The sequence below is a fragment of the Macaca fascicularis genome, chromosome 3 (genome assembly GCF_037993035.2).
Source record: "Macaca fascicularis isolate 582-1 chromosome 3, T2T-MFA8v1.1".
Taxonomy (NCBI): domain Eukaryota; kingdom Metazoa; phylum Chordata; class Mammalia; order Primates; family Cercopithecidae; genus Macaca; species Macaca fascicularis.
The window spans coordinates 130,973,132-130,989,263 of NC_088377.1; the positions used below are offsets into that span (position 1 = coordinate 130,973,132).

General features: G+C 38.2%; 2 protein-coding genes across 26 annotated transcripts in view; one reads left to right on the plus strand and one right to left on the minus strand.

The window, feature by feature from the left end:
- The first annotated feature begins 3,924 nt into the window (after positions 1-3,924).
- Positions 3,925-4,627, plus strand: FAM237B (family with sequence similarity 237 member B). Its single transcript, XM_074035574.1, has one exon. The coding sequence runs from the start codon at positions 4,057-4,059 to the stop codon at positions 4,474-4,476; it is 420 nt and encodes a 139-aa protein (XP_073891675.1). The 5' UTR covers positions 3,925-4,056; the 3' UTR covers positions 4,477-4,627.
- Positions 4,628-12,616: 7,989 nt separating this feature from the next.
- CFAP69 (cilia and flagella associated protein 69) overlaps positions 12,617-16,132 on the minus strand; it is a 67,793-nt gene continuing 64,277 nt past the window's right edge. For 17 of the 25 annotated variants that reach the window (XM_074035564.1, XM_074035572.1, XM_074035573.1 and 14 more), the window contains 3 exons: positions 15,818-15,904; positions 14,317-14,421; positions 12,617-13,585 (listed from right to left, as the gene is read on the minus strand). In XM_074035564.1, the coding sequence (XP_073891665.1) occupies positions 13,415-13,585; positions 14,317-14,421; positions 15,818-15,904 (363 nt within the window). In that variant the 3' untranslated portion in view covers positions 12,617-13,414. The remainder of the gene's footprint in view (positions 13,586-14,316; positions 14,422-15,817; positions 15,905-16,132) is intronic. The other 8 variants (XR_012432714.1, XR_012432712.1, XR_012432713.1 and 5 more) reach the window with 1 other exon arrangement.

The window sequence follows — 16,132 nt, forward strand, 5'->3', positions numbered from 1 at the left end:
TTTGTAAAAGCACATAGCAGAATTTAAAATCCAACCACATCTTCCATCCTTTAATCGACAAGTTCAGACTATTTATCATGATTGTTGACTTGAATCTTATAAATGCACTTTCTACTTGTCACTTTTGCTGTGCTTTTTTCTCTCTTCTTGCTTTCTCAATTAGTTTTTTTATTTGTCAATCTGTTTTTCTTATTCATTTTTTATTCTCCCTGGTTCAAGAGTATTGTTCTCTATTTCTGTCATTTAGAAATTGCCCAAGAAATTTTAGCATACATATTTAACAACTTTACAAAGTCTAAATTCAATATCTATATCTCAGTCTTTACTGTAGATACTTACTAGTTTTAATAAAGCCTAAATTTACTATCTACATCTCACTTTCCTCTCCTCCTTCTCTCTTTCTCTTCCTTCTTTTCCTTACTCTGATTATTTATGCTTCCCCTCCACCCCCTTTTTCCCTGGAGATTTCACTTTCTTGATTACCCAATGATGATTTAAAAATTATGTTTGTCATCATTTTGCCAGATTCTGTTTGAATGTAGCAAGTAGACTCTTCAGAAAAATCAGTCACATAAAGAATATCTTCTCTCACTGACTTGGGGGTAGACACCAAGAGTAGAATTTCTGGATCACTTTCAGATTAAACAGATAATGCCAGTTTTCTTCCATGGTGATTATATCAGCTGATAGTCTCATCAAAAGCATAAGAAGTGTTCATTTTCTCAAAAGATTGCTGAGATTATATTTTATCAAATTAATTTTTGTTAAGCTTTATTTGGGGAAGACAATATATCATTTCCTTGAAATGGCTTTGTTACTAAGTCTATCTAAATTTAAAATATTTCAGTATTTTTTGTCATGTTTACTGAATATTAAGGTCTACTTTTCTGTGAATTACCCTTATTTTTCTATTATTGCTCTATATAAGTTATATATTCAGAATACCATTCCTGTGTGTGTGTTATAATAATCAAACCCAAATATGTACTCCTATTTAGTACATTACTCTAATATTAGAATATTCTTTAAAAATGCATTTTAATGACAACTATTACCTGTCTCCTTATATTTTTCTATATTTTACAACTTTTCAATAGGCTTTGCAATACTTGTATACAGATAAAAAAGTTTTATGAAAAATAAAGTATATCTTGCAAAAAAAGACAGACAGGAACTACATGGTTATTCAACAGAGAAATGGAGCCAATTCATTTTAGAAGGAAGCATTGAAAGGCCAACATTATCCCAAAGATGGAAGGGGTTGATTCCTTTGGGGGTGGAGACGTGTGCCCAAGGTTAAGTCACATTGGACAACAGCTTTGGTGGGTGGACAAATTCCTTGGGAGGGTGGCTTTGGTGGGTGGACACATTCCTTGGGAGGGTGGTTTGTTCAAGTTTCAGCTAGGATGTTGGATTAGGTCACTCTGAGTCTCTGCTAATTGTGAGAGTCCATGTTTAATGGTGGACTGAAACACTTGGAAGTCTAGAGCAGAAGAATATCTGGTGTGAGATGAATTCGTGTGTATCCCACCTAATCCGAGTAAGCACGTCTTCTCCTTTTCTCAGTTCTCTTTTGTGCAGTAGGTGGTCCTGCAGATAGAAGGGGCGCAGAAAGGCATTGCCAGGGCAGAACGAATGATTGACCACGTTAGCTTCACTGACATGATGAGAACAGGGTGGAGCTCTGAATAATAGTGGGTCCTGGGAGAAGTGAACTTTAGCGGGGACAATGACTGGGGAACTGGGCTGTTCGGTTTGGCACTCATCTCACCCCATGATTTCACCACCCCAGCTCAAGAACCTGTGAGAAGGGTGGCCTGCGTGAGGGGAAATGGGGATAAGGCAGCTGGCTTTGGATTGATTTCCCTAGCCCCATCTGATCATCGCTGCTGGGCAGAGCAGATAGACTTAAACTCATATATAGTCCAAGTGATGTGTTCGGGCTGATATTGATGGACAACATACATACGTGAAATTCAAGGTACTTGCTGGGGTCTTCATCCACGAAGGGCTAAAGGAAACTTTTCCCCCAGAGTGTGTATTTAGGTAGAACAAGGATATGGTTGTTCGTGTGTATGTGTTAGTGTTAATAATAAACGGTGTTTAGCTAGAGATTAGAACCGTTCAGGGAGGTTTAAGATTTTTATAGAGTCCACAGCCTTAAGAGAATTTTTCTCTGGGTAGGAGAATACGGTGTGGAGCATAGGTGGGCGGAGGAAGATGACTTGGGTATGTGGACTGACTACCGCCGAGATGGGTATTCTCAGCTAGGAAAAAAGAAGGAACAAAGTAAGAAGGAGAGACCGAAGAAGACCCTCACCCTTTGGGATAGCAAGAAAGTCGGAGGAGGGCAGGAGAGGCAAGAGCAGCCGCCAAGGCAGGGGCGCAGGGCACAGAGGGCCCGGAGGTCTGGAGGCTGGGAAGTTGGGGGAGCTCAGGGAGGGGCCTCGAGAGCGCGGCCACCCACGCTCTGTCCCCTCAATCAGCCTCTAGAAAAGGATCGCGGTCCCATCAGCAGGTCTGTCTCGGGAACCCCGCCCGGCCGCAGCAGAACCGGCAGCGCCACCCGCGGTTAGCCAGTGCCAGCCAGAGCCTCCCAGCGCCGGACCGCAACGCGGCTGAGACGGTTCCGCTGGGCGAGCTCGGACGCCCGGTGAGCGCTCGGGGTGGGTGTCACAGGGCTGCCTCGCCCAGTTCGCCTGCCTCGGGGAGTGGGTCCGCTGGGCAGGGGCGCCCTTGGCAGGAGTCGGGACCCAGGGAGGGCAGGGGTCCTCCTGAGCAGGAGGCGCCCGGTCCTCCTCCCAGCGAGCGCAGCGCACCCAGGACACCGCTCCGCGACGCGCGCGTCGGCCGTCGACCCGAGGTCCTCGACTCACGCGTGGGCTCCACCTTTTGCGCCCAGGTGACCTGACCTGGTGCGGGGGACACTGGGCGAGGCGCTAACCTGAAATTGAGGGGGAAGAAATTCCCTGGTTCTACTACCCTAGCCCCTCCGATACAACACGTGTCATAAACTGCCGGCTTTCAGCTTTGTCTGGGGAATTTGCACAATTTTCGACGATGTGAAACGACTTGAATGTACTGTTTAGATTTGTTTCGTGTGATTTCTCTCTTCAGCCCAACTTTTTTTGGGGAGGTGGCAGACGGCGGTGTACGGGGAGAAAAGGTGAGTCCTGTGTTCTGGATCTGTTCTCCCCCATCCCTCCCCGTTGGCTGTCAGTGTTGTAAAAGGGACATTTCCAACAGCAGTCTTGAACAGTCGGTGTGTGGCAATTCAATGCCAACTTAGTCCTTAACTTCCTCTTATGTGCTTTGGGCCGATTTTACCGAACAATCAGTTGGCAAGGAAACATGCAAAGAGGCATTAGAAAGATTTTTATCGCCTTTGTTTTCGTGCCACTTCATGTATGTCTATGTTCATCTTCTCCAGCCAGCTCCTGAACAAACTGAGGGAAGCCAGGAATACACCGGACATTAGTGCGTAACAAGTATTTTTCAATACATGAAAATGGAAACAGCAGTAACTTTGAAACTTAAACGATGCTTGTGAGATCTAGTACCATTTGGGTTAATAATATCTCAATTAACAACAACAAAATACTTCTTATGGTTACATGTAGAAAGGACTACATTTCGATCCACTTAGTTGAAATGTGTTGTGGTAGACAGGAGTCTTGGATAGGCAGTCAGGAGTCTGAAGACTTGTGGAACCCTGTTCTAATTGGTAAAGGGAGAAGGTTGGAGCGCAAGCTCTTTAAGGTTTCTGCCAGTTTTAAAGGTCTGTGATGAAATGAACCTTGCATTTTCATAAATGTGTTGGATTTCAATGACTCCCAAAGTCTCTTCATCAGAACGTTGTAAATCAAACTGGAACTGCAACATCCTAAAGGAAGGTGTGAGAGAATCAGTGGCTTAGAAAAAACTAACAAATACCTAGTAAGCAAATTTGGCTCGATCAAAAGCAAATATATGTGTATTTATAGTTTTTTAGATCAAGTGATTGCATAACTTTTTTAAGTTAAATATATCCTCCCTCATTTTTTTTCTGTATAGAATATGTGTTTTGCTACAAGAAGATGGTTCTCTCTACAGCTGGGCTGCATGATACTGATCAATCTGGTTAACGCTGACTTTGAGTTTCAAAAAGGAGTGCTTGCCAGCATTAGCCCAGGAATCACCGAAGACATTGATCTCCAGTGCTGGAAAGCTTGCTCTTTGACATTGATAGATCTCAAGGAACTCAAGATAGAGCACAATGTGGATGCTTTTTGGAATTTCATGTTGTTCTTGCAAAAATCTCAGCGGCCTGGACATTATAATCTCTTCTTAAACATAGCTCAGGATTTCTGGGACATGTATGTAGACTGCTTGCTTTCAAGGTCTCATGGAATGGGCAGAAGACAGGTGATGCCCCCCAAATATAATTTTCCACAGAAAATAACAGGAGGTAATTTAAATGTGTATGTAAGAGAATAGCAGTTTACTTTTCTTTAAAAGTCACTATTTAATTCTTCTGATTTTTTCAAGTTATCCAACAAAGTAGCAAATTTGCCATATTTAGTTTTTTTCCCTAAAATGTTAAAAGTAAAAATGTTTTTATGAAAAGTAAAAATGTTTTCATTTTTACTCATTTTATATTATTTACAAACCACACAAGCTCTGATATACAAACAATTCTAAATGATCTTGGAATATAATACACTTTGGTAGATAATTAAAATTATCCTTGCTTCCCCATGAATAGTTTGTAAGAAAGCCATTTAACCCTGTAATTATTCATATTACATTTGTTGAAGAAATTTTAAACATCAGACATGTATTTAGGCTTTTGAAATTCATTTTTTCAATAGGGCTGTATAAAAGCAGAAAATCTTAAGAGTCATATTGGAATGAATATTAACAATTCTTCTTTTAAATCTTACAGGACTAGATTTTACAAAATGAGAGTATTACATTAAGAGAAAACATGGAAAATACCTCAAGCAAGATGACAGCGACCTGAAAACTTGTATTTATGAGATCAAATATTTCTTGTAGTAGTTATCCAAATTATTTCTTTAATACTGGTCATTTTTTGTTGTAATTGCTTTATTGCTATTGAATTATTCCAACATTTTCAGGTAATTTCTCAATAATATTTTACTTAGAAGCTGTCTTTGTTTTAAAGAAAACATCAATTGAAAGGCAAATGTGATATATATTTTTAATACAATAGTCAATGGAATAAAATTGTAACCAATTTTATAAGGTATCTTATACATTAATATTGACTTTTAAACTGTGCCAAAATTAATGGCAGTATTATCCTAAAAAGTAATATTTAATGTAGTATATTGTGTGGTTTCTGAAATGTACATTTCATTACCAAGCCATCTTCTATATTAAAGTATTTTTCTATGCATTAAGGACTAAAATCTTTTTATGTTCTCATTTTTATTGTCTTTGTTTTGGAAAAGGAACAATAAACAAAAAGTAAGAAACTTCGTTTTAGTAAAGTACAATTTGATGGAAATTTTGTGTTAGATGAGTTGTTTTTTATATTGCCAATTTATATCTCACATCTTATTTCAAAAAAGATGTGAAGCTTTAAAGACATATAAAGAAGAAAAGGAAAACATGAAGTAGTGGAGGAAATTGGAACAATGGAACATGAAGACAGGGAAGTAACACAATGGAGTTATGGTTTAGATTAATACTTTTTGAATGCATGTTGTAAATGCCTATACCTTTGATAAAGGGTGCCTATAAATTTGGTCTGTTTCCCACTTCTCATAGTGAAGAGGGACACATGAACAGTTTCAAGATTCACATGCTTATAAGAAAAACCAAACCACATGTTCAATAGAGGCCCAGACTTTTCCAGGACAAAGAATCAATAAAAATCTGACCCATAGGTTTTCACAGTGGCTACCACGGTTTACAGCACTGGTTTCAAGTATCCTTACAATGACAGGTTCTCTCTTATACAATCCGGTTCCAGTAAAATATAAAAAGTTTATAAAATCGGCTAAAATAATACTGAACAAGTAACGAGCTGTCTGGTGGTTTGACTTGATCCAAGAATAAACTGAATTAAAGGAGGGTCATTCTTTACATTATGGGCCACTTTCAAATTCTGATGACATATAGATAATTTATTAGGGATTTTATATATAAACACTCATAAAATTACATTTTGCATGTAATTTCAGGGGGCTGCATAAACCCCAGGTTAGGAATTTTCAATATTAAAGAAGGACCTCATAGCATTCAGTAATATTTCATATAAACAGTTTTGCACGAGTAGCAGATAATATGAGATTGTAGGGCTAATAATTGCCTAGATTGAAAACTTCTTATCTTGCCAATTAAGGGTGGATCCCTAAGCTCAGAAAATCAACTGGTTGGAGGGTAGGGCTAATGTTCTCATAAAAATGACCAGACAGCTATTCTCCTAGAATTCGTTTCCTGCAGAGGAGCTGAAGTGGTACCTAGAAGCAGTGTTACGGTTTTCCTTAAAAAACAGTTCTCTTTTACAATCTGGGCAACTGATTGAAGATCAAAAGTTCAATGCTGTAAAGCAAGACCATGTAATTTTAGTCTAAAAACTTATTCAACCAGTTGTCCTCAATCACTCATAGTTGTCATGACAATTTTATTTCAGTGATGATAAACATTTTAGCTTAAATCAATAAAATTAGTCTTCCAGTTAATGGCAAAATGGTTTTCTAGTTCTTTTAATTGAATTCACATACTACATTGGGTTAAAAATAAGAACATTTGCTAAACTGGGCAATCTGGTTTTAAAACAGTTTATCTTAAGCTTTTTGATGGTGATTACATAACGTAAATTCCTCCCAGTTTTTGGCACAAATAGTGTCATCTGCATATAAAAAAACTTATTCTTTCTGTTCATTATTCATTCATTCAACAAATATTCATTAAGCTTTAGGGTACATTAGTGAACAATCCAGACGTAATCCTTGACTCACAGAGTTGACACTGAAGTGGGACAATGCAGGGGATAGACTGAAATATCTAATTCAAAAGCAATTTTATGATATCAGAATAGAAGATAAAAAAGAGGGTGGTCAAAATGAAGCTGAATGGGGACAATATGTACTTCTCTTTTGTCCTATCCAAAATCATTTGACTAGATCAGTCAAGAGATCATTTTAAAAAACAAACCAACCACCAATTCTTGTAGTGGTACCATGGTAAAGACTCAGTTTCACAGCTTTGGGTTTATGCTGAGCTCATTTGGCTTAGCTCATAACCAGTTATTTTTCAGAGAGCTTAAGGCTGAGGAGAAAAAGGGTGGCAAAGGATCTAATATTGACCCCACAAATATTTCTTCATAAGATGATACAAGGGATAATAATTATCTATGCCTAAAGTTCCTCTGCTGTTTCTATCAAATCTTTATTTTTTCTTTTTTTTTTTTTTTTTTGAGATGGAGTGTCGCTCTTGTTGCTCAGGCTGGAGTGCAATGTCATGATCTTGGCTCACTGCAGCCTCCGCCTCCCGGGTTCAAGTGATTATCCTGCCTCAGCCTCCCGGGTAGGTGGGATTACAGGCACCTGCCACCATGCCTGGCTAATTTTTTGTATTTTTAGTAGAGATTGGTTTCACCATGTTCACCAGGCTGGTCTCAAACTCCTGACCTCAGGTGATCCACCTGCCTCTGCCTCCCAAAGTGCTGGAATTACAGGCATAAGCCACCAAGCCTGGCCAGACTCTTTTTTGAACTTTAAATAAACTTTTGTTTATTTTTTAAACTTTTATTTTAGGTTCGGGGTACACATGCAGGTTTGTTCTATAGGTAAACTCATGTCACAGGGGTTTGTTGCACAGATTATTTCATCACCCAGGTACTAAGCCTAGTGCTCAATAGTTATTTTTCCTGATCCTCTCCCTCTTCCCACTCTCCATTCTCAAGTAGGCCCCAGTGTCTGTTGTTCCCCGTTTTGTGTCCATGAGTTCTCATCATTTAGCTCCCACTTAAGTGAGAACATGCGGTATTCGGTTTTCTGTTCCTGTGTTGGTTTGGTAAGGATAATGGCCTCCACCTCCATCCGTGTTCCCTCAAAATACATGATCTCATTGTTTTTATGGCTGTATAGCATTCCATGGTGTACATGGACCACATTTTCTTTATCCAGTCTGTCATCATGGGCATGTTCAAAGACAAGGTTGATTCCGTGTCTTTGCTATTGTGAACAGTGCTGCAGTGAACATTCATGTGCGTGTGTCTTTATGGTAGAATGATTTATATTCCTCTGAGCATATACTCAGTCATGGGATTGCTGGGTCGAATAGTAGTTCTGTTTTTAGCTCTTTGGGGAATTGCCCCACTGCTTTCCACAATGGTTGAACTAATTCACACTCCCAGCAACAGTGTATAAGCATTCTCTTTTCTCTGCAACCTTGCCAGCATCTGTTATTTTTTTGACTTTTTAATAACAGCCATTCTGACTGGTGTGAGATGGTATCTCATTGTGGTTTGATAGCATTTCTCTAATGATTAGTGATATTGAGCTTTTTTTTCATATGCTTGTTGGCTGCATGTATGACTTCTTTTGAAAAGTGTCTGTTCATGTCCTTTGCCCACTTTTTAATGTTTTCTTCTTGTACATTTGATAAACTTTTCATTTTAAAATAGTTTTAAATTTGAAGAAAAGCTGCAAGATAGTACAGAGTTCCTATATACTTCTCACCATTTTTTTTCTTTTTCTTTTTCTTTCTTTTTTCTTTTTTTGGCAGGGTCTTGCTGTGTCAGTAATGCAATCACGGTTCACTGCAGCTTCAACCTCCTAGGCTCAATTGATCCTCCTACCTCAGCCTCCCAAATAGCTGGAACTACAGGTGTGGTGTACACCACCACTCCCAGATAATTTTTGTATTTCAGGATTGCACTCCATTGCCCAAGCTGGTCTCCAACTCCTGGACTCAAGTGATCTGCCTAAGTCAGCCTCCCAAGTGCTGGGATTACAGGCCTGAGCCACTGTGCTGGCCCCATGTTTATTCTTATTGTTAATATCTTATATTATATATGTCACAACTAATAGGCTGAACCCAATACAATATTAACTAAACTTCCCATTTTATTCAGATTTCAGTAGTTTTCCCCTAAGCTCCTTTTTTGTTATTGTTGTTCCAGGATCCCATGTTACACTGAGTTGCCATGTCTTCTCAGGCTTCTGTGGGTTGTGACAATGTCTCAGACCATGTTTTTGATGACCTTGACAATTTTGAGTACTGGTCAGGTATATTGCAAAATGCCCCTCAATTTGGGTTTGCCTGATGTATTTGTTAGACTGGTATTATAAGCTTTTGGGATGAAGACCACAGAGGTAAATCATACTCAACACGTCATATCAAAGGCACATGTCATTGACGTGACTTGCCATTGATGGTGTTTAATCTTGGCTAAGGTAGTGTTTGCCAATTTTCTCCATTGTAAAGTTTCTTTCCACTTTCTTTCTATATTATATCCTCTGGAAAGAAGTCACTAAGCATAACCCATACTTGAGAATGGGTAGTTATCTTCTACCTTCTTGAGGAGGGAATATCTACATAAATCATTTAGAATTCTTTGTATGGAGGCTTCCCCCACTTTCTCTCTCCCTTCCTTCCTTTTTTCCTTCCTTTCATCATTTATTTATATCAGTATGGAGTTTGAACATTTGTTTATACTTTGGTTTATAATCCAAACCTACATTATTGATTTGTTCAAATCATTCCAGCTTTGGCCACTGGGAGCTCAGTAAGATGCTCCAGACTCATATATTTCTGCCCCATCCTTAGAATTAGCCATTTCTCCAAGAAGCCCTGGCTCGTTTTACTGGAGAATGATATTAGAAACCAAAGTTGGGGTATTGGGTCTATCTATAGAATTTTGACCTGATAGTACCAGGATAGTTCCTGGATGTCAGGATCTGCTATTCTTTTTCAGAAAGCATCCCTGACATTTTCCTTGAAAGGCAACTAAATATAAGCAACAAAGAAAAATGGTTGATAATGAAACTAATGAAGTTAAGGTTGTGTTGGCAGAATGCATGTTAAAAATGAGAGGGACTACATTGATCCTGCTCACCTGAAAAATCTTTGTTCCATTTGGTCACAGTTTAGAGGAATATTAACAAATTGTAGCACTTCAGATGGAGCTGACCAGATTCATACATTCTAGAAATTATATTATTAGAAGAATGATGAAAGAAACTGGATATTTGACCTGAAAAGACTTAAGGTGGATAATATAGTTGTATGTAAAATATACTTTATGTTCCATGAGGCAGACTGAGGATGCCAGATGGATGAAAGTTATTCACCTAATTATTCACTGATTTTTCACCCAATGTTAAGTAAGCACTGTCTGACAATTAGTTTAACCATGCTAGATTGAGCTCCCCCATGTGGTCAAAGTCTCATTACTGAGATTGTTGAAGCTACTTTTATCTGTGCTCACTGAATTCCACACTTTTATTCTTTTGACTTTCTTTTCATTCAGTTGGTTAGTAAAAATTTCAGTTTGAAAGCTTGAAATTTTGTCTCACTTGACTAGTGTAAGAAAATATACCATCCTTCTCTCAGCCAGGCAGGATCGGGTAGGCATCATGTCCCCTAGGGCTCAGGGGTGGTGTGAGAGTATAGGATGTGATGAGAGACAGAGACTTAGAGTTAGTGACATTGTGAGAAAGATTCACTCACTCATTGTGTGGTGGCTGGAATTATAATATGCAAACTTGGGTGAATCTGTCTACCAAGTACAAGTGTCTGCATTAAGGAACATTACTGCTCTCCATCAACTTTAACTTATTTGTCTATTAAATAGCTGTTACATAATAATCTGCCCTGTTTTACCTTTCTTCTTGCTGATGGACAAAACCTACATGGAAGAAGAAAGGTCCACAGACATCACAAATTATCTAGAGTCAGTCCTAATCAATCTGAGACATTTAGTTGTACTACATACAAAAATGATTCTCAAGCAAGTAGTACTATTTCCACACCTTAGTTATATTCATGTAGTAGATTTTCAAAAATCTATCATGTTATGAAGTAAATACTTTTTTTTTTTTTTTTTTTTGAGATGGAGTCTTGCTTTTTCACCCAGGCTGGAGTACAGTGGCGCAATCTCGGCTCACTGCAAGCTCCACCTGCCGGGTTCACGCCATTCTCCTGCTTCAGCCTCCCGAGTAGCTGGGACTACAGGTGCCTGCCATCACACCTGGCTAATTTTTTGTATTTTTAGTAGAGACGGGGTTTCACCGTGTTAGCCAGGATGGTCTCGATCTCCTGACCTCGTGATCTGCCCGCCTCGGCCTCCCAAAGTGCTGGGATTATAGGCATGAGCCACCACGCCCGGCTATGAAGTAAATACATTTAAACTAACATGTTGTCTGTGTTGAGCATTACTTGTATAGTATTTTGTTGGCTGAATCTTCCCTTTGAGCTCAGTACTTTGCTGCATTTGCAGAGCTCAAGGGAAAGGCTGCCAGGAGCTGAGGCCACCATCACATTATCTAATAATTTATTTCCTGAGATACTGAGTACAATAATTAATGAGATATGGTGTCTATCTTGTTCTTAGAGAGCTTATAGTCTACAAAATGGAGCGAAGGTTCGTTGTTCTTAGCCATGGACACTTTACATCAATTCTGGGTTTACTGACGTGTACCTAAGATGTATCTGGTGCTTTTTGTATGGGCATCTCATTGTTGTATGCTCCTACCCATGCTTAGGGTTTCCTGTGAAGGAAAGAAACAAATTATGCCTTCTAATATCTTCTTGAGGGTGGTAGACTAGAGGAAGGGATTCAGGAGAGAACAAAGCTCACTGATAAAGTGATGCATGTTATCTACTCCTATGGGGCACAAGAAGATGGGCATCTGGGCCAGGGTGAGAGGCCGCCAATCAGAGGTGAACTGGCAACTCATTCTAATTAGAACAATAACAACAGCTGCAACCTCTACCCCTCAATGAAGACGTTACTATCTTCACAGACAGGATAATGGAAAATCCCTAGAAGAATGTGAGTTGAGGGAAGAGGAGGAGGAGGAGGAGGAGGAGGAGGAGGGGGAGGAGGAAGAAAGAAGAGGGAGGAAAATGTGGGTCCATTGAGGTGATACAGCCTGCTCTTATCTAATAATGAAAGACGCTATCTATGTTTTCCCAATGCTGTATTCAATGGCATCACGTTGGTAGCTTGAGATTGGTAATAGTGGCAGTATTTATACCGTGTGAATTGGTGAGAACATGATGTAAATCAGGGCTTTTCCCTCCTGGAGAGGCAGTAGTTATACATTTACCAGTACACTGCTGAGTGTGCCCCATGGGCCCAGAATCGAGACTCAAATTCGTTTATTTTCCTAAGAAACAGGTCCTTGTTTCTCTGATCCCTGGACACGAACTCAACTTTATGGCTTCCAGGCTGGAGGAGGAGTGTGAAGGGAATGAAGGCAGGAGAGGGAGACTTCATAACGGCATCCAGGGACACAGATTTGCTCTATGTCTAGCATAAAGGCATTTATCTCCTATTCTTTGACAAGATACCTCTACTACCAAATGAGGGAAGACACTTCCCCCATTACACCTTTCTCTTCCCCATCAAAGAAGAGAAGCAGCATTAGAGTTTGCTTTGCATATTTATACATTAAGAGTAAAACCAGCTATATTTTTCTTTTTTACCATTTAGCTCATGACTAACATTAGCTTTTATAGCAGAGAAAACATAATTTTATTTTGACCAACATATTTGTTGCAGAGTTATTGTTTATCTTGCTGTCCAATATTCATATATACGTGCTTCTGGTAATAGTACCCTGATTCCCCACTCTATCCATATGTTTTGGATGGAGTTGCCCTGCTTCTGGCTCCAGGAATAGGCAGTACTCAGCCATGGCCAAAGTCATGGTGAATGGCTCAGAAGTAGGCATGTGGGCAATCGGGGTCCTGAGATGCATAGGCATTTGCAGAAACCACGGAGACACAGGCATGAACCTAAGAGAATATAAGCCAGGAGCTGCTAGGGAAGGAGAAGATCCTACTCATATAGTTTTAGTCCTTAGATTCAGCAATGCCTGTAGTTTAAATTCGTCCTAGGTTTGATAGATACAGAGCCTGTAAGAAATTTTTTTCTGGTTTAAACTAGTTAGAATAGTTCATATGCAACCAACAGAGTCCTAACTGATGTTTTACAATTTCACTTAATAAAACTGGGAGCCTTTCCAAAGAAACTGATGACAACTCTTCTGATATTACATGTTGATGTTTTCCATAAAAATAAATTATATGTCCTTTTATTTTTATAGTATTTTACTAAAATATTTATACTCAAATACTTATTCTAAAATATTGGCTTTACATATGTATAAAGATATATTCAACTAAAAAATTACGAGCTGATTTTATTTCAAAAAGTCTCTAGAATATATTACGTAGGAATACTCTTTTTTGGTGCATCCACAATTTCAACTGCTTTCACCCTCCGCAAGGCTCCTCCTCGAATGGGCAGTTTTTTAAGAGCAATATCCGTATCAGCCAGAGGTCCTCCTACTAATCGGGCAGGAGTGCTTTCCACTGTTACTACCCCACCAGAGGGCACCTAAAAAAGGTAAAAGGTAAATGTCAAAAGTCCATTTACACAATTTTCAACAAGAGAAAAATTCATCCTTCAACTTACTTTTGAAAAGACACAAATGTACATATGAGTAACGAGGAGGTAGTTATGGTATAATAGAAACATAAGGGCATCGGAGCCAGGAAAAGTAGGTTTGAATTCTATTTCTATTGCTTATCAGCTTTGTAACTGGGGGCAAATTAAGTCTAGCAGAGGATACCAGGAACACTTGGGATCTATTTGCCAGGAAAATGAAGCACTGCGTCTTTTCTGTCAAAGAGAGATAAGGACAGTTATAAGCTGACTAGTGTTTATAGCAGTTTCTTAGAAAGCCTGGAGGACTGGGCCTACTCTAAACCAGAACTGGGCAAGAGTGGATATACCTTGGAGATAAACATGTGTTAATGATGTGAAATTTGAACAGCAAAAAGAAAAAATGTGAGATGAAAATCCCATATAAATAAAATTTTGGGAACCTAAGTTTTTTTTTTTAATTAGATTTTTTAACTTCTAATTTTTAAATTTTAATTTTTTTTCTTTTTTGAACAGTTTTATTGAGATATAATTAAATACCATATAATCCACCCATTTAAAGTGTAAAATTTAGAGTGATAACTCTAAATTTTTAGAGTGGTTTTCAGTACATTTGCACAGTTGTACAAACACCCTAAATTTAATGTCTATTAAGAAAATGTTATGGAGAAAAAGAATCTTACCGTTGTGTTAAGGCCTTTAATATCTGTTCCGTGAAATACTGCATTTTGTGGTCGTTTATGGTATCTGGAGGCTTCTATAGCTTTTTCTTGAAGCCTTTTTGCTTTCTGAGGATTTTTTAATTAGAAAGAAAACATTAATTGCTATTAAATCAGTAATGATGGTACTTACAATGAAAAATATATTTAATTGTGTCTAGCTTATGCTTTGGCTGTTTATTAGATAGCGCTGAAATCTACATTTACTCATTTAGACTAAAAAGACAGTTATTAGTAAGTTAGATACTTTGCACATTGAAGAAGACTCCTGTCACCTAAAAGTCTTCCAGAGATTTCCGGAAGTATTGGTCATACATGACCAAGGAGTCAAGCAGGTCCTAAAGAAATCAGGTTCAATTTTTAGCACATAATTTAATAAGCTATTAAATTTATATCAGGTGATGCATGTTGCAAAATATGTTGCATAAATTACCAACTAATTAAGTATACTTACATATTAAGCATTCAGAATATAAATTATGTAATTCATTGCAGTTATATTTAAGCTATTTGAAGTTATTTTCAAGTTATTTGCGACACTAAACAAGTGAAATGTGAAGTAATAAACCATCTGCAGGAAAGGAGCTGATTTTCATTAACTAGTGCTAAAAATACAGGCAGTCATGAAGATATTTTATAAATAGAGTTGAGAAGAACTATCAGTGAAAAGGAAGGTAACTTGGTACCTTGAGTGAGCTTGTTCTTAACTTTGGTTTTGCTATCTTAATATGGTTCCACTGTCTTTGTGGACTAACATTTAGCAATTTTATATCTACAGGAAGAATTGGAACATTAGGTAAAGTGTATCCAAAGTATCAGAAATGAAGGAGAGATTTTTTAAAAAGTGTATCCAATATATTAATGGAAATAGGTTGGGGAAAGTAATGAAATTCTGGAAATCCATGGTGTTTCTCACGTATTTCAAGTGAATGATTAGCACTATACATTTTTTAGATGAGTTTCTAGCTTACAGTTGAAGTAGCTTACTACATTTTTCTACAAAGGCATATTTATCCCCAGTTCACATTTAAGTTTTAACATAATGCTTCTTTTGGTGATCACAGAGGGGAAAGCTCTATGGGGGAGAAAGCAATACCAGATAGCTGCTCTTTGTGTCCTTTACTTTGCCTCTCACAGAAAAGAAATCAATGAATAAGCAAGTTCAGAATGGAAAGCAGAACACATTTTTCCTGCTCATTCCTGGCTATCATCTTCTTCTTTATGTAGGTCAAGAACATCAGCCTTGCTTCTCCCTGATACACCAAATGAAACTCAAAGCAGCACCTTCTGTAACTGTGAAATGCAGTTTCAGTGATCACTCTAAATTGCCTATGAGCATCTAATAGTGTTGGTAGTATATAGAAAGGTCACCAGGAAAAAATGAATGAATATTTGTTCCTGAAAAAGTCTGTCTGTTAAGAGTTGGCTATTTGTTGTGGATACTGTAATATATTAAAAATCCTACCTTTAACGTTTTTGCATTTGATGTTCTAGCCAAGAAATTTTCCCATGATTTATTAGCCAGCTCTCTTTGCTTGTGTGTGGCCTGTATCTGAAATGAGAAAGATCAGTTTCTTTTTTTTTTTTTTTGAGACAGAATCTCACTCTGTCACCCAGGCTGGAGTGCAGTGGCATGTCTCAAGTATCTCTCTGCCTTTTAAAAATTTAAGACTGTAGAAATAAAATTATAATGCAAAAAAACAGCACTGAATACAGTAACTGAATCTCAAACTTCATAGTTTCTTTTAAAACTGCACAGAGACACTGAAAATGACTCTAA